This window comes from Ursus arctos, unplaced genomic scaffold, assembly GCF_023065955.2.
Source record: "Ursus arctos isolate Adak ecotype North America unplaced genomic scaffold, UrsArc2.0 scaffold_14, whole genome shotgun sequence".
Classification (NCBI taxonomy): domain Eukaryota; kingdom Metazoa; phylum Chordata; class Mammalia; order Carnivora; family Ursidae; genus Ursus; species Ursus arctos.
The window spans coordinates 13,444,356-13,466,130 of record NW_026622808.1 but is presented as its reverse complement, the minus strand read 5'-3'; the positions used below and the strand labels follow the sequence as shown (position 1 = coordinate 13,466,130).

The window sequence follows — 21,775 nt, the reverse complement described above, 5'->3', positions numbered from 1 at the left end:
TCCCCTCCACGCGTCTTAGATCATCACGGAGAAGCCAGGCGGTTCCCCAGACACACGGCAGACCGAGTTCCTGCCAGGCCGCCTTCAACTCGCAAATGCCGAGAATCAGGAGCCCGGCCCCACACGGCCGCGGGCCACCACAGCAACGCTCCACACGCTGCTTCGGTGAGCCGGCAGGCGGCGTGGACTCACTCCCACACCTTGGTGCACCCGACCCCGCAGGCCAGGCCACAACCGCCCCGCGGGGCCTGGGCTCTGCCCTAGGCAGCACCATGGGAAGGACGACGGCCCAGCGGCGACTCTCAAAAGCTGTGTTTAATTGTAAGATTCAAACAGAAGCGAGGCAAAGACTGCACACAGAAACTTCAAGAACGAACATCCACCTTCGAATCCCCCGATGTTTGTCAAACACGGAAAACGGAGGGGTTCTGGCTCCTACGCCGACGTACGAAATGGCTTAGAAGATCGTGCGGGTCCGTGTGGGAACGGTCCGTCCAGACTCCGCAGCCCAGTCTGGCCTCCCCGTCGGGCGGCTCTCTGGGGCCGGCAGGTTCGGCTGGTCTCCCTCCCAGCTCCCCTGCCGCTTTAAGACACACAGAGAGGTGGACGACGTCTTTTTTTTTTTTGGAATAAACATCATTTCTCCCTAGACAGCACGGCTAACAAAGGCTGTGTGTGAGTCTGTCTGGCGCTGGTATTTTTTGGAATGGATCATGGTTGACCCCGTGCCTGCTGTCTGCAACCGAGCAGCGGACAGACGGGGAACAGAGCTGGGGCCGCGTGGCCGGGGGTCTGTGCCTTCACGTCACGTCAGTGGCAACAGCTTTCTTGAGTCCAGAGGCTGCGTGGACTGGCGCGTGCCATGGCGTGGGGGCCGCTCCCCACAGCCAGTCCTACTGCAGCATTTCCATCGTGACGTCTGGAGAACCCTATCAGTGAGGTAGAAGACAAAATGCCAGTTCCAGAATATTCTCCACGTTCCAGAAGCTCCTGGGTGGTTTAAATAAAAGGTGTGCTCGCCTGGCCGGTGTTGTTCCTAGAGGCCAGGCTGGGATGGGGTTGAGAGCGTGCAGATGCCGTGAGGAGGGTGGGGGGCCCCCCCGAGTCCCTCTAAGCTGAAAGACAGAACGCAGCCCACGGGAAAGACGCAGTGCCGTGGACGGTGCGCCTGCGCCCGGCTGCCCCGCCGAGGGCCGTCCCGGACACTCAGACCCAAGAGGCGACACCACCGGAGTTCAACAAGGCGTGGCCGTTTATTAACAGGCGGAGAAGCTGGAGCACAGGCACGGCTGGGCTGATGGAAGAGGCAGGGCGGGGCCCATCCGCGCGTTCCTGCGGTCGCTGCCTGCTGCCCGCGCCACCCCAGACGCGGTCCGACCACGGCCAGCTGGCGGCACGCAGACCAGCCGGACTGCACAACGGGGCTCTGCAGGCCAGCGTGCGGCCGAGGCGCGGCGAGAACCTGAGGGAAGCGGCAGCGTGGTGAGCACCAGAGGCGGGCGGATCTGCGGCCGTGGGCGGTCGGAGCTGGCGTTATGTCCTTGCCGAGGAAACACCGCGTTGACAGGCAAGACCGTGGAGCGGGGCGCTCGCGTGACGGTGACCTCATCGGCCGGAGGGGGGAGGGGCTCACGGCAGCCACGCGAGCTGGGAGTGGGTCTGGAGAGGGTCCGGGGTGCAGCTGGGCTCGGCTCGAGGAGGAAGAGCGGGGGCATCGGCCAGACCGGAGCACCAAGTTGGGGGGGCCGGGCAGGTCCAGTCTCAGGGTCTCTCGGCGCAGCAGCGAGGGCCCGAGGATCTGCACTACCTCCTAGGCCGAGGCGCCAACCAGGCTTGTGGGCTCGGGGGTGCGGCCCGCTGGGCTCGTGGGCTCCTGGGGGGGTGCTCCGGCCCCGGTCTCCTCGGGCACGGACACTTCCGGGGGCTGCTCCAGGGGCAGGGGGCACTTGGCCAGTTCTTCACCTGGCGGTGGCCGGGGAAGGCCAGTGTCAGAGTCCTTCCGAGGCTGCGGGTCGTTGGCTGAAGGTGGCGCCCAAGGAGACTGAGGTACGTCCTTCTGGAAGAGAAGAGGCCACAGTCAGGTGTGGGACGGGGCCAGGAAAGCCTCGGGGGCGGCCTGGGGCGGGGCAGGGCGGAGGAGTCAGCGTCCTGGAGGGTCCAGCTCCAGGCCCAGGAGCCACCTTCCCTCAGGACCACATACGACGGGCAGCAGGCGGACCACAGGACCGCTGCCCGAGGCAGAAACCCTGACTCTAAGTCTCTGGCTTGTTCCCCACCTCCTGAACCTTCCAGAACTAAGCTACCTACTCTGTGGCAAGGCCAACAATCACTGGGACTGCGACCCTTTGAGGACGGAGGGCAGTGAAGCCAGAGTGCTTCCCCGAGGGCCCAAGGGAAGGCGAGAGGCCCCATCATCATGTTATGTCGTCTGGTTAATCGGGGTGACCTGGAGCCCTGCTCCGTTCAGCATCTCTAGGCCGGGGCGGAGAGGCTGCCTGTTTCCACGTCCACAACACATGACACAGTAACTCCATGCTCAACAGGCCCCACCCTGGGGGCCGCAGTCCCGCTCAGGAGCCCCCAAGGGCCCCTCGGAGCTCCCGTTACGGAGGGACTGCTCCCCGTGACTCACTGACAGGGCCATGGGAGGTCAGCACCACCCCTTGGGCATGGACACACGAGACCTCGTCTTTCCACATCGAGGGCACGATGCTACTCTAAGAGGGGCCTCCAGCCCTCTTCTCTCCTGGTGCAAAAACCAGCAGCAGCAAGACGAGCGCCATGAGCCCTTCACGGGAGACCCAAGCTGTGAGAGCGCCCACCCTGGAGAGGTGCTCCGGGACCCCCCGGGCTCGGCGCTGCGCTCCTGATGGCGCCAACAGCCGGAAGCCCACGCCCCGTCTGATGGGGTGTTCCCGCCCCTTGGGACTGGCACCTTCAGAGACAGGGCTGCTAGCACGGCCCTCAAGCCGCACCCGGAGGGACAGCCACCAGCGTGTCTCCAGGGCCACATGGACTCGACACCAAAGCAAAACCTTCTGGGAGCGGGGACCCTGACCACGGGACACAGGCTGTGGGGTTTAGTTGTGAAACTAGGAGGTTTTACTCAACTTTAATTCTAGTTAGGGCTTATTAAGTTATTACTGCTCGCAGACAGTCATAGCAAACTGGTATTCACCGCAAAGCCGCTGCCCGTCCAGAACATGCCCAGCTCCCTGCGCCAAAGCGCCAGGGCGCAGCTCGTCACCAGCGTGCAGGGCACCAGGTAGAGGAGGGCGGGCTGGCCACGCTGCATCAGGGCCAGCGCCATGAACGTCACCAGGAGGCCGATGCCGTAGGCTGCGGAGAGAGACGGGCAGCGCGTTACGTAGGTTGGCGGCCCGCAGCCCGGCACCGCCTGTCGCACGCACGCCAGAGCGGGACGGAGGAGACCAGGGCACCGGGAGGCAGAGCGTCACAGAGGAGTACACGGGGTGGTTGGGCGAGCGAGTCACGTGTCTGCACGCGCACGGATCTGCCAGCTTCCCCGGGGACGCACGCTCCCGCCCGGCCCTGCTGGGACAGGCAGCCAAGAAGGGTGGGCAGAAGACGGCCAGGAGCGACAGCGCGGCGGCAGTGAGGCTCTAGACCCAGAGAGGCCGCTAGAGAAGGGCCTGGGACCGCGCCTCAGTGTCCCGTTCTCTAAGCCTTCAGTTAGAAAGATAGTTCTGAACGCAGGCAACGTGTGTACAAAATTAGAAAGTCCAGTCTTCAGTAAGTGGACTGTGATCGCACAGAAGGACATTTTGCTCTCGGGAGACAGCTGGGGAGGCGGTGGGGCTGAGGGGTCGGCTCTCTGTCCGGCACGAACAGGGCGAGCGCGGGCTGACGCCAAGCTGAGCGCAGGCCACAGCGGCTCCTCGTCCTGCTGCTGCCACGGCGGCCTGAGCGGCCTCAGGAAGGAGCTGCGAGAACACAACCGTCTGTAGCCCGGTCTCTGGCACCTGCCCCCGCCCGTGGCTCCTGTCTGACCCTCGCCTGGCGCTCCGGGGGGAGAGCTCTATTTGTCACTTACCCGCGTCCTAAAGAAGTGGTTCAACAGAAGCCCACTACGAAGGAATAAAAGCGTTTGCTGCTATAAGACGTGCACGGTTTCAGTGACAACTACAGAACCACCTGACAAAAGGGGTCACACACGGAACCCCCGCAGCACCACTTTGAGGACAATCGCTGGGATGCGAAGCCCAAGGGGAGCTTCAGGGAGGTGAGGGGGACGCGGGGGTGTGCCCGCAGCCGCAGGAGCCAGGGCAGGAAGGGGCAGACGGTGACAGCCACACTTTCCGGAAGGTCAGCCCACATCATCCCGGGACCTCCCCTCAGCCAGGATGGGCTGCCCCGGCCACCCCGCGCATGACGAGGGGGTCACAGCGCCTCCCATCTGGTGGTGGGGAGCACACGTGCGCACCGATAAGCGCCTTCGGACGAGCTCGCAGCTCCTCCCGGAGGGCTGAGCAGAGGCAGGCAATCCAACCGCTTTGGAAAACGTTAAAAGCAATCGGGGCTCCAAGCAAAGTCACTTCTGCGTGAACGGCTTTGCTAACCAAAGAAACAAGCGGGAGACAAGGACAAAAGAGGGAAAACAAAGGCATACAAGGAACGAAACGCGGCCTCGAAAGTCATGGGAACGCGAGAGGAAGGGTACGAGGCGAGCCCATTCCAGGCCAGTCTCAAGGGCGCTTACCCACGGTGCAGGCCACGAAGTAGACCCTGGACGACTGCACCTGGATGTCGAACCTGTGGCAGTAGGCCACGAGCAGCCCTGCAAGGAGCAGCAGCATGGGTCAGGCGCCGGGCACGAGCCTGTGTCAGCCCTGTGCCTCCAGACGGCCGCACGGCCAGAGCACCACCGAGGGGGCGCGGTGCTGCCCGAGTCAGCAGCCGGGCACGGACCCCACAGCACAGAGGAGGGGCCCACCACAAGGGCAGCCACGCACCACATCCGTGCCACTAGGAGTAACACAGGAGCCCGAAGGGCCGCCCGACCCCACATGCTCTGCTCGGTCTGCACCCGCCAGCCCCCCTGGCTGGACACTCCCGGGGGCACTGACCCTGGAGCGGCATGCCCCCATACCTGGCACCAGGATGTCCCCGAAGCCCAGCAGGGAGAAGGGTCGGTCACATAGGGCCAGCGGCGAGGCGTTCAGTCTGGGTACCTTCAGGACCATGGGGAGCTGGGGGAGAGAGGAGGCAGCCGTCTCCGGGACCCGCCCAAGCCCTCCACTCTCCTCCAGGCAGCGCCTCGGCCGCGGGCCTGCTACGTACCTTCTCGTGGGTGGCTGAGTCTGAGGGCCCGGTCGCCACCTCCACCATGATGCTGTTCCCACTCTAACAAAGGGGGGCTGCGTCAGAGAAGGGAGCATGGGGGCGGGGGGGCCGCAGTAGGGCACGGGCGGGGATGCCCACCTTGGTCAGGAAGGGCGTGATGAACACGAAGAAGACATCGTAGACAAACAGCACCAGCAGCAGCAGCGTGCAGGCCTGCGGAGACGAGGTCCTGATGGCCGCACGCGTGGCGGGGCAGGCGCGCAGACCCCCGGGACACGTCCCACCCCTCGCCCCCCTCACAAGGCTCAGATGCGTCCACTGGGACAAAGCCGCGAGCGGACAATCTGAGCAAACCCGGTCCCGTCCCTGGCACCACGAGGGACAAGCCCCGGAAGCAGCTCCTGGTCAGGCTCAGGGAGGGCACAGAGGTCGGGCTCGTGAGGTTTCTAAGGGATGGAAAGGCCGGGAGGCCTGGGGCTTGGGCGACATGCTGTGTGACCAGTCACTGTGGGTGTGGGGTGCCGAGCCTTCGTCACGGCTTCCTGCATGCTTCTCCTCGGGGACGACAGCCTGGGGCCTCGGCTGGGGGCCGCCGACCATACCCACTTGCCCACGTGTATGCCTCAGCCGGGAGCAAGCTCACCCCAGCATAGCGGCCGCCGCCGGGAGGACCCCGGCCCACAGCCCTGCCTGGGCAGGGTTCCGGGCATCCTCACGGCCCGGTGCTCGCTGGCATGGCTGACACGCTGGGAGGTGGGTCTGCAGCAGATCCTTGAGCCCTGTCACCGGGGAGGCGGCAGGAGGGACCAAGGCACAAAGACCACGCTGCCCACGGGGGTTCAGGGACACCCGAGCACAGGCGGTGAGGGCGGGCCTGGAGCCGCTCGAGGCCCGCGGCAGACACGGAGGAGGCCCTCAGGACGCCGCCCCCCCAGCCGCCAGCGGCCCTACATCCTCGGGGCTCTCACCTTGAAAGTGGGGAGGCGGATGGTTTTCAACATATAGAGGCAGAAGGCGATGCCCAGTGCGTCCTGAAGGATCCAGGCCCACCTGGAAGGCAGAGCCGTGGTCAGCCGCTGGGGCAGGGGCTCCACCGAGAGCCACGACCCACCAGTCGCTCCTTCCTCAGCCACCTCAGCGGCCTAGTTGCCCGACCCTGTCATGCTGTGACGAATCGGGCACAGCCCCGAGGAGGGCGGGCAGGGTGCCTCCCTGCGCTGGGCACAGGTGGGGCACAGGTGGGAACCCCAACACCGCACACGCTCCGGGGTCTGTCCCTCTCCAGTGGCAGCTTTCACACCCACATCACGGGGCAGGCACGGGGGCCTCGTGTAGCTACTGGACTCAAATCTCTCTTCAAAAATATTTTTTACACAATTTAGGAAAATCAAACTCTCGCCCAGCGATATCCACACCCAATCTCCTGGCCCAGGAAGGAAATGGGGCCTCAGGAACTGAAAGGCAGAAGGGGAAGCAGAGGCAAGCGTGTGACCCCAGCACGACCAGGGAGCTGCCGCCACGGGGCCACGTCCGCCATGCGCAGCCTCGCCCTGGCCGCCCCTGCCCGCGCCCAGGTCACTCAGCGAACCAGGATGAAAGCCTCTCCCGGCCAGGGCGGCCAGGGGAACCCCCAAGAGCAAAGAGGTTCGCAGGCGGCCAGTGGGCGCCCAGATGCGGTGGGAACACGGCCTGTTCTAATTTTATAGAACGGAGCAAGTCTTCTGGCTTGAATCTAACTGTGAGAGCTCATGTTCTCTTTGTGTACAAAGGACTCAAAATATTTTCACGTTTTCCTTCTGCCAATTAAAGCTGTCGTGGCTCCAAACGGCAGCGCAGCCAAGAGCAGTTACCCGCCTCAGAAGAGGCTCAGAGGCAGCGCCAGATGGTGTCAGGGGGAGCGGGTGGGGGGCGGGCCTGCAGGCTCCAGGCCTCCCTGCACCCGCCAGCACCCTGGGCCCCACCGCCGGAGCAGTGGGGCCGCGGGGCACCGGGCCCCACCCAGGCGCCCTGGAGGACACGCGCTCGGCCACCCGGGGCCAGGAGGGCTGGCGGCATCCCGTATCCAGATTCCAATCGCCGCCGTTCACGTGGCAGCCGGACAAACGCAGTGCCGCCGATGCGGGCGGCAGCACCTGGCCGCCACACAGCCCACGCGAGGCGAGGCCCAGGGAGCATCTGAGGACAGCCGGCAGAGGGCGGCACTCACTGGTCCTCGTTCCGGAAGACTCCCCACACCACGCTGACGGCCAGGCAGAGCAGCGCCAGGAGCAGCATGCTGACCCGAGGGCGTTTGTGGAAGTAGGGCAGGCTGTTGTTGGGGACCCTGGGGGCAGGGGTGGGGGCAGCCGTCAGGGGCATCTCATCCCGTGCCCCGAACCCCTGGCACCCCCCCCACCCTGCCTTGCCCCCTCCTCCACTCCACATTCCCTATTAACATCCCTCTTCACGCCTTAGGGCATTTCCAGAAAGGAGGGCCCCAAGGGCGGAGCAGAACAGAGCAGGGGTGGGCACTTGTGGGGGGCAGACCTCAGCCAGAGCCCTGCCCATGGGAGCCCATGGCCCCGCCTGCTGCAGGCCCCTGACCTCTGACCCTGGGACAGCAGCCTGAAAAGCTCTCACCCCACGAGCTGAGCTTTCTGAGCACCCACCGGCCCCATCAGAACCAGACCAGGCCCCTGGCAGGTGAGCCCCCCACCCCCACCCAGGTCTGGACGAGCAGCGTATGCATCCACATAGCCCTGCCCTGCCACCCCTGCCTGAGACCGACACGCATCCACGCCGTCCCCACTGGGCCTGAGCTGGAATGGGATGCGGGCAGAGGGAGGCCGGAGAACCACCACCCACTTCCCCGCTCTGCCCTGCTCCTGAGGCCAGGAGCCCCAGCCAGCACGGAGTGAGCGAGGGAGGCCTGCCCACGCCATGCAAGACCGGGGCCACGGGAGAGGGAGGAGGTCCTCAGCACCGTCGTCCAAGCAGGGCTTGGAGCTTCAGGGACCAGCAGACGGGAGACCAATGAGGCTAGGCCAAAGAAAGGCAGGGGGGCAGGACCTCGGCGAGCAGCGCCGCCGGTGGGGGGGGGGGGCAGCGCCGGGGGCTTACCTGCACCTGCCCAATGGCAGCCTCTGGACCAACGGTGACAGACAGCTGTAGAGGCCCGTGGAGGAGGACAGGCAGAAAATCCCGATGATCACATAAACTGTGGGGATGGGGCAGCCATTGAGAGGCAGGGCCACCTGGGGCCCCCACCCCACCCCCAGGAAGGGCTCCGCGGAGTCACGCGCCTGGGCAGGGTGGCCAGCACCTAGCGATGGAGGGAGGCCCCCTCCTCTGGGCTGGCAATGGAGGCCTCCGTTCACCCCACAAGCAAGCAGCTAGGCTTCTCAAGGTGGCCTGGGGACCTGGGCCTCGGTTTCCCCTGGGGTGCGCCAGGGACGCACCAAGCTGGTCGTAGAAATAGTACAGCAACACCAGCATGGAACAGCACATGACCACGAAGACGCAGATCATGACGGGGGTCACGTCCACGGCCTCGTCCTCCTGCTTCTCGGGCCCGTCATCCCGCTTGTGTTTCATGTACCTTCTGGGGAGGCACAGACGAGCGGGGCATGCCCTGCCGGCCCACAGTGCCCAGCCACCAAGGGCCCCGGGACAGGGAGGGACAGGCAGGGCGGCAGGATGCAGGGAGCGGCAGGGCCAAGGAGCACCCTCTCCACGCCCACTGCGTGTCCCCGCCGCGCCCTCCACGAGCACGCCAGACCAGCCCCAGGGACCTCAGGAGACCATGCAGTGAGGGGCCGGGGGGGGGCCAGCCCCGAGAGCCACGCTGTGACAGCCGCTTTGAAGGAGAGTGATAGGATCCCCTCGTCCAGCGCGGACCATGTCGCAGGCTTCGCTGGGCACTCACTTCTTCACATCCCGGCTCCCGGCCCAGTAGCCGCCGAGGGCGACGGTGCCGACGGCCATGACGAAGATGATGACCATGTTGTAGTCCAGCATGGGCTCGTTGGGGGCGTAGAGCGCTGCCCTCACCGCTCGGCCGAAACTCTGCCTCAGAGAGCACGCCAGAGCTCAAGGTTGGGGCCGCCGTCCCCTGTCCCCTTGCCCGTCCCAGAGAGCTGAGCCCGGCTCACACGTGGGATCGGGATCCAGGGAGAGCCTGTCCCGGGGGCCCCCCGAGACCCATGCCTTCATCCACCACTCCCACCCCGAAGAAATCAACTCTGGCAGAACAGGCTTCCCACGAGGTCAGGTGAAGGGGCCCGTGCACGTGTGGGGACACAAGCCCTAAACCTGGACACGTATGCGCGCACGCAGGAGGGGGCACGTCACCTGGGAATCGTCTAGCAGACTGGGGAGAGCTGTGGAGGCCACAGTCAGGATGGAAACGTGCAGACGCTTCCACAAAGACTGAACGTTCCCGTCCTACTTGTGTCTGGAAGCTCGCCTGCCCCTGAACCAACTCCCCACACCGTGGGTGAGCACGGGCCTCTGGTCAGACAGGGCCGGGTGTGGGCAGGGTCGGCCCGCTGGCCTGGGAGCCAACGCTCAGTGGCCGCATGGCAGAGGCCCTGGGGCCTGGGCGCTCTGACCTCTAGGGCCGGTTCCCCATTCCCGCTGCTCAGTGGCACCGCCAGCCCTCTCCCAGGGAGCTGGGGACGGGTGTGGTAAGAACCACCCACCTGCCAGCCCATGGCGGACGGCCTCGCTCCTGGGTCCCTGCCCATCAGGTACTCATGGCCCCAGACCAGATGCGGACTGGAGGGGGCAGGAGGCCCTACCTTGAAAATGTCCAGCATGTCTTTGTGGCTGAGCAGGGCCACGGGAATCCCAATCTCATCATACTGTGTCTTGTTGCCTCCTGGGGGAACCTGGGGGCCAAGAGCAGGGGGTGCAGCAGCGACAGGACAGCTTACCAAGGCCCACCCGCGAGGCAGGCTGCCACGCCCCACTGCGCGGCCTGCAGAGCCAGCCCTCCTGGACAGAGCAGAGGTGGGGTGTGCGTGTCTGTCTCTCCCCGCTGGGGGAGGAAAAGCTCGCTCTTCACTTTCAAGCCTTGGGGTAGGGTCACTTAGGTGCCAATCTACCCTGGGACGCTGCCGGCCCCGAGGCCTCGTAGGAGGACAACCTTACAGCACCCCCAGGGCTGCTCTGGGGCACAGCCCCTCCAACAGCACGTGTCCACGGCCACGGTCAACAAATCTCCCGGGGCCCTACCAGTGTCTCCTTGCTGACGATGAGCAGCCCACGCGCCCCGCCGCCCTGCGCCAGCCGCACTTTCTCGTAGAAGGTGCAGTTTCCCCGTGCCACCAGCGGGATCTGGTTGCTGAAGCCTTTGGCGGGGAGGTCGGGCGGAGAGCAGAGCACGGAGGCCGTCCAGTCCCGCAGCTGCAGGAGAGACTAGGGAAGATGGTGCTTACACCAGCTGATCTAGAAAAGTCAACGGGGGGGGGGGGGCACATTCACACGCCCCTGCACGTGCCCACGTTCACACGCGCCCGTGCGCACACACACACCCGTGCACCCACACGCCGCACACTCACGCGCCCGCGCATACAGAAGACCCTCGTGAGGAAGGGCCCCAGTGGGCACTCACCGCTTTGCCAAGGTCATGCGGCAGGTGGGCCCACTGTGGGTTGTAGAGAATACAGTAGTCTTTGCCTTTGGGGCCCCCCGTCTCAGAGACCACGTGCACCATGCCGTACTCACAGGCCACCTGGAGCGACAAGGCAGTGGTCAGAGAGCTCGGCAGAAGCGGCAGGGTCTGAGCCCAACAAGGTCACCCCCCACTCAGGGTTTGGGCTGGTTTCCTCCCTCCTACAGGATAGATGAGACACCACCAGACATCTTATGGTGGAGAAAACACGGCAGGGCAGCAAAGGCGGGGAAGAGCTTCCCCAGGGAGACCCGGGTGCTGACTGTGGCCTGTCAAGTCCCCTCCCAGTGGCTCCCACGACAGGGACTGCACCACCTCACAGGGCCCACGTGGGACTGGTAGGACAGGGAGAATGAAAACCCAATTTCTCTGTCACGAGAGGGACACGATGGGCCCGCAGATCCATCCCCAGGGCCTGGGTGGTGGCTCAAGGCCAGGAGCACAGGGCAAGGCCTGGAGGAGCTTCCTGCACCCCACAGGCTTGGGGGGGGGCGCCACTGACCCGCAGGCTCCTGGAAACACTACCCATTGGCCACTGACTGGTGAGGCCAGCAGGCTCCGGGCCCTTGTGCCACACCTTGCTCTCCAGGGGGCCTCGGAGCCTCGGCCACATGACTGGTCCCTGCCAGGCACAGGCCAGCGGGATCCCAGTCGGGACGGACCGCCCTGCTCGGAGGCGTGACAGGAAGTAGGCAGTCTGCAGGGCGGGCTGCTCTGGGCCTGGGAACTGCGAGACTTTGCAACACAGAGAGTCATGTGGACACCAACAGGGCATGGACAGCTCTCCCCGCACGACCCCAAACCAGCAAAGCCTGTCTCCCCACCCAGCCCCGGCTTCCCAGAAGGAGGAAGAAGGAGCTGGCAGCTAGCGTCATGGTCGTCTTTCCGAGCCCCACAGGGCAGCAGGCTGCTCAGGAAGGGCCACACCCAGAGGGTCATGAGGACCCAGCAAGCTCTGTCCAACTTCAAAGCAAGGCACAGGGGCAGGACCCAGAGTCCTTAAAACACCGGACACCCCTCAAGGACAGTGGGATGGCTGGGGGCCTGGGACAGAGGGGCTGACTCTCATCTCTGTTGAACAGCAGCTTAATCTCTGAAAAACCGCAGTTTCACAAAGGTGTCCCCACTCCCTGCTCACCCACGTCTCCTGCCTGGACCACAGCACCCCTCCCTGGAGCCACTGCCCGCCTGGCTGGCGGACTGGAGCGCAGGGGGCCCTCTCCCACCTCCTCCCCTACACTGGGCTCAGGCCGGGCACAGACCCCCCCCCACAAGCACAGCCTCCTGTCTCTCGGGAGGATTTCGTCAACAGCGGGTCACACAGCATTTGGGGCCCAGGTCTAGGTGGCTCTGCCCCAAGGCAGGCTCGCCCCAAGTCTGAGCAGCTCCCCGGGGCCTGCTGAGGGAGGAGGGGTCTCAGGAGAGAAGCCCAGTGCTAAGAGCCAAGGGGGTCAGTCCAGCCACCACACACTGGGGGACCCTGCACACGCCTGGCCCCGGAAGCCTGCTCTGCGCACCTCGGGCTCCTGAGGCCCACGCTTCTGTAGCCTGTGCTCCCCTTAGGCTGCAAACACCCAAGATGGAAAATTCACTCCTTGGAACCCCAAGAATCTGCCAGGCAGACAAACACCTAGAGCCGCTTGTCTGACACCAGACGTGCGATGGGGTCCAGCCGGCACCACGAGACACGCCTCGTCGTCCGGGCAGAGGGTGCAGCTGACTGAGCAGAGGGTCCTGAGGGATAACGGCTCCCGACCCCAGGCCTGGGGCACTGACGGGCGTCCCTCGAGCCAGACCCTCGGTGGAAGCATGGCAAGGCCCCGGCGTACCCAGGAGCTTCTCACCCTGGCCCCGGTCACGCTGTGATGGTGGCAGCATGGAGAGCCCAGGGCATCCTGACCCTGCACCTGGCAGGCTGACAGGAGGCACTGGGTGTGCACCCTGGTCCTCTCCAGCGTCCCGGACCACAGCTCTTCCGGCAGTGATCTGGAAGATCCGATCTGACGCCGGGGCCTGTTGCCTTGAGGGAGGCACTGACCACCACGTGTGCGGGTAGGTGTGTGGGGGGAGCCATGCTTATGGGGTGCTGAGTTCCAAGAACCCAGGTTCGTGCCTGAGGCCAACCAGGGGTCTCCGAGCACCTCATAAAGGCTGCACCCTTCCCCCACCTGTCCTGGCCGACCATGCACCTCCCGTGTCACCTCATTCCCTCCACCAGAGGCAGAATTAGGAGCCCTGTCTTCCATTCTCCCCACCAGACTGCCCCACAGGGGCACCCCTCAACCTGGCCCTGAGTGCTGCACCTGGATGGCACGGTCACCCCATGCTCAGAACTCCCGGCACTTCCTTACCAGGGGCCACTGTGGGGAATACAGGATCCCTCAACCCACGGGCCTCATGCAGCCCACCTTCTGTGCTTCTAAATAAAGTTTTATTGGAACACAGCTGCCCCATTCCTGTATGCAGGGCCTCTGGCTGCTCTCAGCAACCTCTGCAGAGCTGCGTGGTTGCGACAGAGGCCACATGGCCCACAACGCCAGAAATACTCAGTCTGGCCCTTTTCAGGACACGTCTGCTGATCCCTGTTCTGTGAGATCCAGGTTGTGGGGGGAAAGCGTCGTTTGTGTAAAATGGGAACGGGTAGAAGCTGCTTCTCTTTAAAAAGGTCTTTTGAGAGCACAGAAGCCCACCTCGCGGACCTCTCTCCCCAGTCTGCACGACCGGCTTCCCATTCGGAAATCCGCCTGTGCTTACATGTCTAATGCCACAGTACGGCTTCCTGCCCCACAGAGTTAAAGGAACCAGAAGTTCTTCAAAAGGACCGAGTGCTACTCAGTCTGGCATGGCCCATCCCAATCTGCAGTGCGGTGGACCACCAGAAAGGCCACCTTCTGACACATCACAATCACCGAGTGGTTCAGGAACTGCTGGGGAAACCATGCTTCGGGGAGACCATGGGCATCCCACATCAGGTGGCTTGCAAAAAGCTAATGAGTCCAGGCGGAAGCAGTAGTCCTTCTGAGACCTGATAAGTTCTAGAAGAGGGTGGAGAAATAAGAACCCAGGAAGCTTGTCAAGAGATGTTGAGGCAGAGGAGGGGTGGGGACAGGTGGTAGAGGGGCAGAAGGGACAGGACAGGTGGTAGAGGGGCAGAAGGGACAGGTGGAGGAAGGGCAGAGGGGACAGGTGAAGGAGTGGAGGCACAGATGAAGGAGCGGAGAAGGGAGAAAAGAGGCTAGGAGGGCACGAACGTGGCTGCAGATCTGCTGAGTAACAGCCTCCACTAGTCTTCACGTGTACGTCTTGTAGCCACTGGGAGAGATGCATAGATTTGGGGAATCCCTCACCCAGGGTCACAAAAATGGTAGCAGATGAATTCAGGGCTCCCCACCGATAGCGTCCCAGCCAGTGGAAAGCTAGTCTTATTCCCAGGCACCAGGACCCAAACTTCCACAAAGAACCACACCCACCCACCACCACGCCATCTGTTCTATCTGGGGGCAGACAGACACACAGACCCAGGCTCTGCTCTGGGAAAAGCCAGCACAACTGCTCTCATCACACCCTCCGGCACTGTCGTCTGCTCACTCATAGGACAAAGTTCAAAACCCTCGGGCTGCCCAGGAGCAGGCGTCCGCAGCCTCTGATCTGCCCAGCCCAGCCCCCAGGCCGGGAAGGTCACAGTTTGGCCTACCCTTTACCCTCTGCCTGGGAGCCACTCCTGCTGCCCCCTCCCCCTGCCCTTCAACTGAAGGGGCAACCCCGGCTTCCCTCAAGTGCACCTGAGGGCCTCCTTTGGGCTGTCATTTTTCTCAGGGTGTAAGCATTATACCATCCTGCATTACCAGCCAGAGTGGACTCCTCGCCTGCTCAAAATAAGTCATCAGCTCTCACACCTTCACCCCTGTTCGAGCTGCTCATCACCCGCAACACCCTCCCTCTGTCTTCGAGACCTGGCAAACTCCTATTCATCCTTCAGAACACCCCTTAAGTGCCACTGCTTCCGCAAAGCCTTCCCAAGCAAACTGGGTCACTCCCTCCGTGGTGCTCCCGTTACCCTGCGTCCACTTCTCATTTTGCTCTCATTCAAAATGTCCCTGCCCTCCACTTCCTTAGACTGCTCAGGAAAATGAGGGAGCAGGGTTGGGGGAGGTATGGAGGCTCGGCCAAGAGCTGGGGAGGGGGCAGCCCAGAGAGCTTCTCCGGGGCTGGCAGAAGGGAAGAACAACTAAGTTGCGACCAGAAAGATGACCAGGGGCATTTCAGGGACGCCGGGAAGACCAGAGAGCAGAGTGCCTTTAGCAAACTAGAAAAGGAGGGGAAGCTTCCCACGCAGCCAAACCACAGAGGCCCCCCACTTGCGCTGGACGCCAGGGGAAGGCTCTCATCTGGTTGCAACAAGACCTAATACACTTTCAAAGACATCATTCCTGCCCTGTTGGCGATGGACTGGGGAGGCAGGAGAACACCGGCTATTAGAAGCTTCAGTAGAGAGGCGGTGGGCTCGGGTGGACAGGTCAAGGGGAATGGCTGCATTCGCAAGGCTGTTAGGGACACCGTTCCCTGAGCTGCATGACCCAGGGGACAGGGAGGGAGGAGGATTTGCACATAAAAAATGCGCTTATGATAATGTCCATCCGCCCACTCGTGGCAGGCCCCCACTGGCCCTGGAGACCCTTAACGTTAAGTGCCCAAGAAGGACCACGCTGCACGTAAACCACCCCGTGTGCGTCACCTCGCTGAGTCCTCACTGTGCTCTTCTCTTACTTTCTTAGATGAGCAACTGACGCCCAAAGGGGGGGACCTCCCTTGCCCAAGGTCACGGGACAGAATATGGGGCGGCGATTCGACCCCACTTCCAGGAATGGGCTCCTGGCCGCTCCCCGACACTGCCAGGCACTGGGTGCCGTGCTGGACGGCTTACCGCAACCACGCGGGTGGGCGCTAACATCGTGCGAAAGGGGAAACTGAGGCTCGGAGACGGGCAGCCGCCTGGCCAAGGCCACGCCGCCAGGCAGGGGTGTCCCCGGCGGCGGTTGGACACCTCGAAACGGAGCAGGGCCTGGGGAGGTAGGGGGACTCCCAAACTCCAGACCCAGACGCAACTGAGTGACGGTGCAGCTGGGGAGGGCTCCAAGGCGGGGAAGAGAGAGTGGCCGGGGACAAGCCCGCAAGGTCACGGCCCGGCTCCTGGCCCACTGGCCGCCCGCGCGGGGGGCGCGCCAATTCGAGGCTGGCCCCCAGGCCAGGTCGGGCGGGGGTTGCGCGGGGCCCGGGGCAGAGGGGCTGAGTGCCGCAGCCAGCGGGGCCGGCGGAGCCGACGCAGCCTCACCTGGGCCGCGAGGAGGAGGAAGGCCGTCGCGAGCCGCGCCAGCGCCGCCGCCGCCGCCGCCGCCATGTCGGCCGGTTCAAGCCGCAGGCGTCGCCAGATGTTTCCCAGCAACGCCCCAGCGCGCCCCGGCGCGCAGGCGCCATGTGTGCTCCGCGCCTGCGCGTGGGGCAGGGTCAAAGGGCGCGCGGCGGCGCCTGCGCAGAGCGGCGCGGTGCGGCAAGATGGCGGTGAGCGCGCGGCGGGACCGGCGGGGCGGGCGGCGTGGGACCCGGCCGCGCTCTACGCCTCACGCGCTCTGCTTCCCCTGCAGGACAAAGAAAAGAAGAAAAAAGAGAGCATCTTGGACTTGTCTAAGTACATCGACAAGACGATTCGGGTGAAGTTTCAGGGAGGCCGCGAAGGTGAGACCCCCACCGCCTGCACCCCGTAAACGGTTTAGGGTGAGCGACGATGGAGGAGGGGACGGTGGCGGATGCCTGGGCACTGCCTTGAGCGCTTTGCTCGGAAAACTCGAGCCAGTCTCCTAACTCCGCCGGCGGAGTCGGAGCTGTGCCTCGCGTTGCGCACGCGGGGAGACCGAGGCACGGGAAGGGGTCCAAACCACGCAGAGCCACAGAGGTGCAGCCGGGACTGGGATTCCCGCCTTCCCTGCTGTGCGCTCCTCTCTCCGAGTCCCTCCCGGGCAGCTGTCCCAGCCGATCACTGATGCCCCTACACCCGGCTTCCTCAGGCTCCGCACTCGTGACTTTGGCGCCAGATTGTTCTCAGTTGTGCGGGCTGTCCGGGGCGCTCGGGGCTGTTGAGCAGCAACTCTGGATGCCGCTAGGTGCCGGGAGCATCCCTAAGTTTGACAACCCAACTAAGCATCTCCCCGGTTGAGACCACTGGCCCTGTAGTCAGTCTCTTAAGTGTGGACCAGACCAACCTGTTAAACACAAATGGACCCTCCTCGTGGACAGTCAGTCCTTCCATGCTCCCCGCCGTGCTAGGGGAAAGGACAGCCTTGTGTAGCTCTGAGGGGTAGGTGGAGCTCTCAACTACCACAGGGCTGTCCGGTGTCTCCGCCTGCAGTGCCTGTACCAGTTCTAATTTGTACCAGTGTTGAAATAGAAAACTGTGTGAACTTTAAAAATCTGGTTGGCTTTCTTCACCGATTCATGAGTCAGGGAGCATCGCATGTAGACAGAGGGAGCTCCTGGAGCTGTACGGGATGGGAGGTTTTTATAGGCAGGAGTCTGCAGGAACCCACTGAGTGGATTGTTTCAGGCATGGTTACCCTCCTCTGGGGGCTGGTGGGAGCCTATCAGGAAGATTAGCTCACTGGTGTTGGCCCGGAAATTCCAGAATGACTGGTTGAGATTGCGTTCCTGGGAGAGCTGACGCTGTAGTTAGGTTAGGGGACATGGGCTTGGCTCAAGTGACTCTGTTTGGGGTCTCTTGTCTCTTTTTTAACTCCAGGTTAACTCCACAGTCATTTTCCTGCTCTCAGCTCAAGGTTCTTATTCTGGGAAGCCTTCCCTGACCTTCCACCCTGGCTCACACCCGTTTGGTGTAAGCACCTAATACAGTCTGTCATGGTTCCCTGCTTTATGCACGTGAACATGACACTGAACTCTGCATCTTCCCCTGAAACATAGTAAGGAGAGGGCAGGAACAAGGCCTGGTGTTGCTCGCACACGGAGGCAGTGTGGCTTGGGTATGGCGGCTGCCTGCAGCCTAGCCTCAGGGGTCAGAGCCCCTTCTCTTTGGCGCACTGCCTGCGGGACTTCGGGCAGCTTTCCCTCCCTAAGGCTCTGTTTCTTCATTTCTTCACTCCACCTACCTCACCAGGCGGCAGGGAGGGTTGCAGGGTTGGAGGCACCCTGAGCATGGTTCCTGACACCAGCAAGCACGTGAACAACATTTCATTTCTTCAGCTGCCTCTGATCTTCCGTGTGTTTCCCGAGACAGCAGTCCCGTGACACGGGTGCTTGGGCGGCACTGGCGTGGTTAAGAGCGTGGTGCCTGCAAGTGTAGGTAGCCGGCAGCGGTGAGAACTCAGACCGGAACGAACGTTCGCTCTGTCTGCACCATGCTGGTTCTCAGACACCTGAGGGAGACACAGCTCTTGATTCTCAGGGTGCTCGTACGGGTCTTCTGCGCTGCATAGCTAATTGCTAATTGTCTTGTGGCGTCTGTCAGGAAGGAGTCTGGGTGCCTGGGACTCAAGGTCTCACAGGTTGCAGTAAAGGAGTGTCTTGGAGCCTGTTACCTCAGGCCCAGCCCTCCCCCCCCCCCCCCAGTTGTTGGTGGAATTCACTTCCCTGTGCCTGTAGGACTGGGGTCCCTGTGTCCTGCTGCAGGTGTCCAGGGACACGTGGCCCCTGGAGACTGCCTGCCAGCCCTTGCCACAGGACTCTGTCCCCAGCATGGCAGTGTGCTCCCTCGGGGCCAGCAGAAAAATCCTTTCCATGCTTCCAGTTTCTTCTTTTACAAAACCCCTGTTCCCTTAACAGCTTATCTGATCAGGGATCGGGTGAGGCCCACCGAGCATAGTCTGTCTTTAGGGGAGCTGAAAGTGCACTGGTTCGGGGGCCTTAATCACATCTGCACATTCCTTCGTCTTCCTTGTCCTGTAACCCACTTACGGGAGTAATGTCCCATCCTATTCACAGGTCCCTTCCCACTCTTGCAGGGAGGGGTGACACAGGGTGGTCACCGGGGCGGGGGACATTGGCCCGTGCCCCACGAGGAGAGCAGACTGACAGGTGTGGGCGCAGTGCCCACTGCTCATAACCCCATCGGGTAGGTGTCCTCGTGACCTTTGTTTTGCAGGGGGTGGGGGTTGGGGACAGGGAGAGAGGAAGCCGCAGAGCCAGGGGCTCCAACCCAGCCAGTCAGAGGCTGGCACACGTTTCCCATCAAGGGCCGGACAGGGAGTGTTTTCAGCTTTGCAGGCCAGACCATCTCTGTCACAGCTGTCCCTTCTGCCGCTGGAGCAGGAAAGCGGCCACAGACTGCACGTAAACCAGTGAATGCGGCTGTGAGCCAGCCAGCTCCTTACAGAAGCACCGCAGGCTGGGTTTGGCCCGCGGGCCGTCGTTCACAGACCCCTACCCTCCACCAGTGGGGCTGCCGGTCCGTCCAGCCCTGTTCTCGGTGCAGACTCTGCAGCTGCAGTGGCGCGGGGGTGGGACGCCTGCTTCCACCAGCTGTGCCTGGGAGGGAGAGGCTGGCAGCGCGGTGCCCCGCTCCTCCCCGCCCCTCCCCGCGTGCGTCATGCCGTTGCTTGTTTCTGTCTGGCTCGTGAGCTGGGAACAGTTTTCAACGATTCTAAATGTTTGAAAAAGTGAGGCGATTGTTGCACATTTCTGTATCCTCACCTGAGTGTCCACGTGTCCTCTGGCTGCTTCGCCCCAGGAAGGCAGAGCGGAGTGGTTGCTATGGAGACCCCGTGGCCTGCACAGTTGAAATGGGCACCAGCTGGCCCTTTGCAGAAGACCTTTGCGACCACGTTGTGGTGGGGGTGGTTTGGGGTCATCCTCATTGCTCCCCTCCTGGAGCCCTTCCCTCACTTTCCCCCCGGTGTCCCATCTCTCCCGTCCCCGGAGAGGCTGCTCCCCATATCTGGAACCTTGCTGGGGGTGAGCCCGTCTCTGTGCACCTGTCTCCAGAATGACGGCTTATCTGACGCCTTTCCATCTCTCTTCTCGGTGGTTCCCACAAGCCAGCGGCATCCTGAAGGGGTTCGACCCACTGCTCAATCTTGTGCTTGACGGCACCGTGGAGTACATGAGAGGTGAGCACACGCCCGCAGGGCCCGGAAGGTCTCGTTGGGCCTTTTTTACTGCCCCAAACCCAGCGAGCCGCCCCTGTGTGACGGACATGGTGCTTGTGAACCAGATAGCTGGTCTCCCTGGTCCCTGTCACCCCGAGTCCCCAGCCCCTGCGCAGCAACGTACAGCGGCCGGGCTGACACCTGCCCATGTGCCGACACCGTCCGCAGCTCAGCCTACCTGAGGCATTCAGGGGACGCCCAGACCCAGGAGGGAGGCAGGGTCCTGCCCCTCGGGGGCTGTCTGTGTTACTCTGGAGACAACAGGGCCACCAAAGAAGCCTCTTTGTGGGGGATGTGCGGTCACGGCTGCGCGGCTGGTGCCGCAGGCCTCTTGCTTTGCCCTCAGTTTCTCCCCTCCTGTCTGGGTCCACCCAGATGCCCTGCTTGGCCGCCCATGCTGGGATCCCGGCCAGGCCTCCTTGACCAGAGGATTTCTTCCTTTGTGAAAGGATAGTCCCACCACGTGGGCCTGTTGGGAACAAGCAGAAGCAAGCCGGGGGCCTGTTCTTCCCATGACGGCCTCACGTGACTTTGGTGGGGTCTGTGCTGTCTTGTCTCAGCCCCAGAACAGCCCCCCTCATGGGTTCCAGGAGGGGTCAGGCCCAGAACAGTGGTTACTCCTGTGGTCTGGGAGGGGAGAGCTGTGCCCCAGACCTGGTCTCTGGCACGAGGGACCACCTGGCCCTCCCCCAACATCCTGCAAAAGTGATAAAGGTTTTCAGCTGCTGTCACTTCCGTGGGGGCCTCTCATCCCACCACTAACTGCCCGTGGACTTGGGGCGAGTGGTGCCCCCACGGGGCTTCTGAGATTTTGCAGGAGCTGGGAGTCCCAGACTGATTTTTCTTCTAGCTGCTGGTCGTAACGTGGTCCCAGGACCCCAGTTAGCGTCATGCCCCAGCATCCGCCACGCCGTATTTTCCTTGTAGAAGACGGGCTCCTGGCCCTCATGGTCCGTGGGTCATTTCAGAGACAAGGGTGGCATGTCTGTCTGGGCTTCGGGAGTAGGGCGAGGCCCCCTTTGATTTGGGTCCTTGGAGCCCCAGAGCCCACACCCCCCCCCCATCTGTCTCGCCGTGTCGTCGGGTCTGAAGCCACCTGGGGGCCGTCTTACTCCCGCACCTCTCTTGCTGCGCAGACCCTGACGACCAGTACAAGCTCACAGAGGACACCCGCCAGCTGGGCCTGGTGGTGTGCCGGGGCACCTCCGTGGTGCTCATCTGCCCGCAGGACGGCATGGAGGCCATCCCCAACCCCTTCATCCAGCAGCAGGACGCCTAGCGGCCGCGGAGACTCAGGACTCAGAGCTGCCCTCCCCCTCATCGCGTGCCACCGCAGGAACGGAACTCTCCTTTTTGTATAGGTTATGTTTTGTTTTCTTAATAAAACTGCAAACCTCAAATGTCCCGGAGCCCCAGAATCTTGCTTTCAGCCTTGGTTTTCTGGCAGAACCTGCTCCCAGGGATGGGTTTGGCTGCCAGAGTTTGTCGAGTGCTGGCCAGGGTGCGTGCTGGGACCCAGGGCGGCTCAGAGGTGCCTGGGGCCCGGGCTGTCTGCGCCAGGGGACAGGGACATGTGAGGCTAGAGCCCCCTGGACCGCCGTGGCAGGTGTGGACCCCCCAGGCCAGCCCATGGGTCCGGGAAGGTGGACGGGCCACACACGTCAGCGGG

The 21,775-nt window shown here is 63.2% G+C and overlaps 2 protein-coding genes across 5 annotated transcripts; one reads left to right on the top strand and one right to left on the bottom strand.

Annotated features, from left to right (window-relative positions):
* Positions 1 to 297: 297 nt before the first annotated feature.
* SPPL2B (signal peptide peptidase like 2B) lies at positions 298 to 16,400 on the bottom strand. 4 transcript variants are annotated; one of them, XM_026480986.4, is made up of 15 exons: positions 16,290 to 16,400; positions 10,898 to 11,017; positions 10,519 to 10,701; positions 10,083 to 10,172; positions 9,209 to 9,348; positions 8,742 to 8,884; positions 8,404 to 8,500; positions 7,511 to 7,627; positions 6,273 to 6,354; positions 5,443 to 5,517; positions 5,302 to 5,364; positions 5,111 to 5,210; positions 4,721 to 4,798; positions 3,179 to 3,339; positions 298 to 2,056 (listed from the first exon to the last, which is right to left on the bottom strand). In XM_026480986.4, exons 1-15 carry the CDS (start codon positions 16,353 to 16,355, stop codon positions 1,811 to 1,813), a joined length of 1,761 nt encoding a protein of 586 aa, XP_026336771.1. In that variant the 5' UTR covers positions 16,356 to 16,400; the 3' UTR covers positions 298 to 1,810. The 4 variants fall into 4 exon arrangements, with proteins under 4 accessions (XP_026336771.1, XP_048083115.1, XP_057167996.1 ...); XM_048227158.2 differs by having other exon boundaries at positions 298 to 2,053; positions 16,290 to 16,372; XM_057312013.1 differs by lacking the exon at positions 16,290 to 16,400 and adding an exon at positions 11,460 to 12,180 and having other exon boundaries at positions 298 to 2,053.
* Positions 16,401 to 16,456: 56 nt separating this feature from the next.
* On the top strand, positions 16,457 to 21,510 carry LSM7 (LSM7 homolog, U6 small nuclear RNA and mRNA degradation associated). Its single transcript, XM_026480985.4, has 4 exons — positions 16,457 to 16,516; positions 16,600 to 16,690; positions 19,996 to 20,067; positions 21,243 to 21,510. Exons 1-4 carry the CDS (start codon positions 16,511 to 16,513, stop codon positions 21,383 to 21,385), a joined length of 312 nt encoding a protein of 103 aa, XP_026336770.1. The 5' UTR covers positions 16,457 to 16,510; the 3' UTR covers positions 21,386 to 21,510.
* The last annotated feature ends 265 nt before the right edge of the window (positions 21,511 to 21,775 follow it).

Coding starts and splice junctions, on each gene's coding strand:
- SPPL2B (XM_057312012.1), bottom strand. CDS start 11,732: ATGCCCTGTTGGTGTCCACATGACTCTCTGTGTTGCAAAGTCTCGCAG. Junction 8,501..8,741: donor CTATTTCTACGACCAGCTTG/GTGCGTCCCTGG, acceptor CCATCCCCACAG/TTTATGTGATCATCGGGATT. Junction 7,628..8,403: donor CTGCCATTGGGCAGGTGCAG/GTAAGCCCCCGG, acceptor CCCTGCCCCCAG/GGTCCCCAACAACAGCCTGC.
- LSM7 (XM_026480985.4), top strand. Junction 16,691..19,995: donor GTTTCAGGGAGGCCGCGAAG/GTGAGACCCCCA, acceptor GGTTCCCACAAG/CCAGCGGCATCCTGAAGGGG. Junction 20,068..21,242: donor CACCGTGGAGTACATGAGAG/GTGAGCACACGC, acceptor CTTGCTGCGCAG/ACCCTGACGACCAGTACAAG.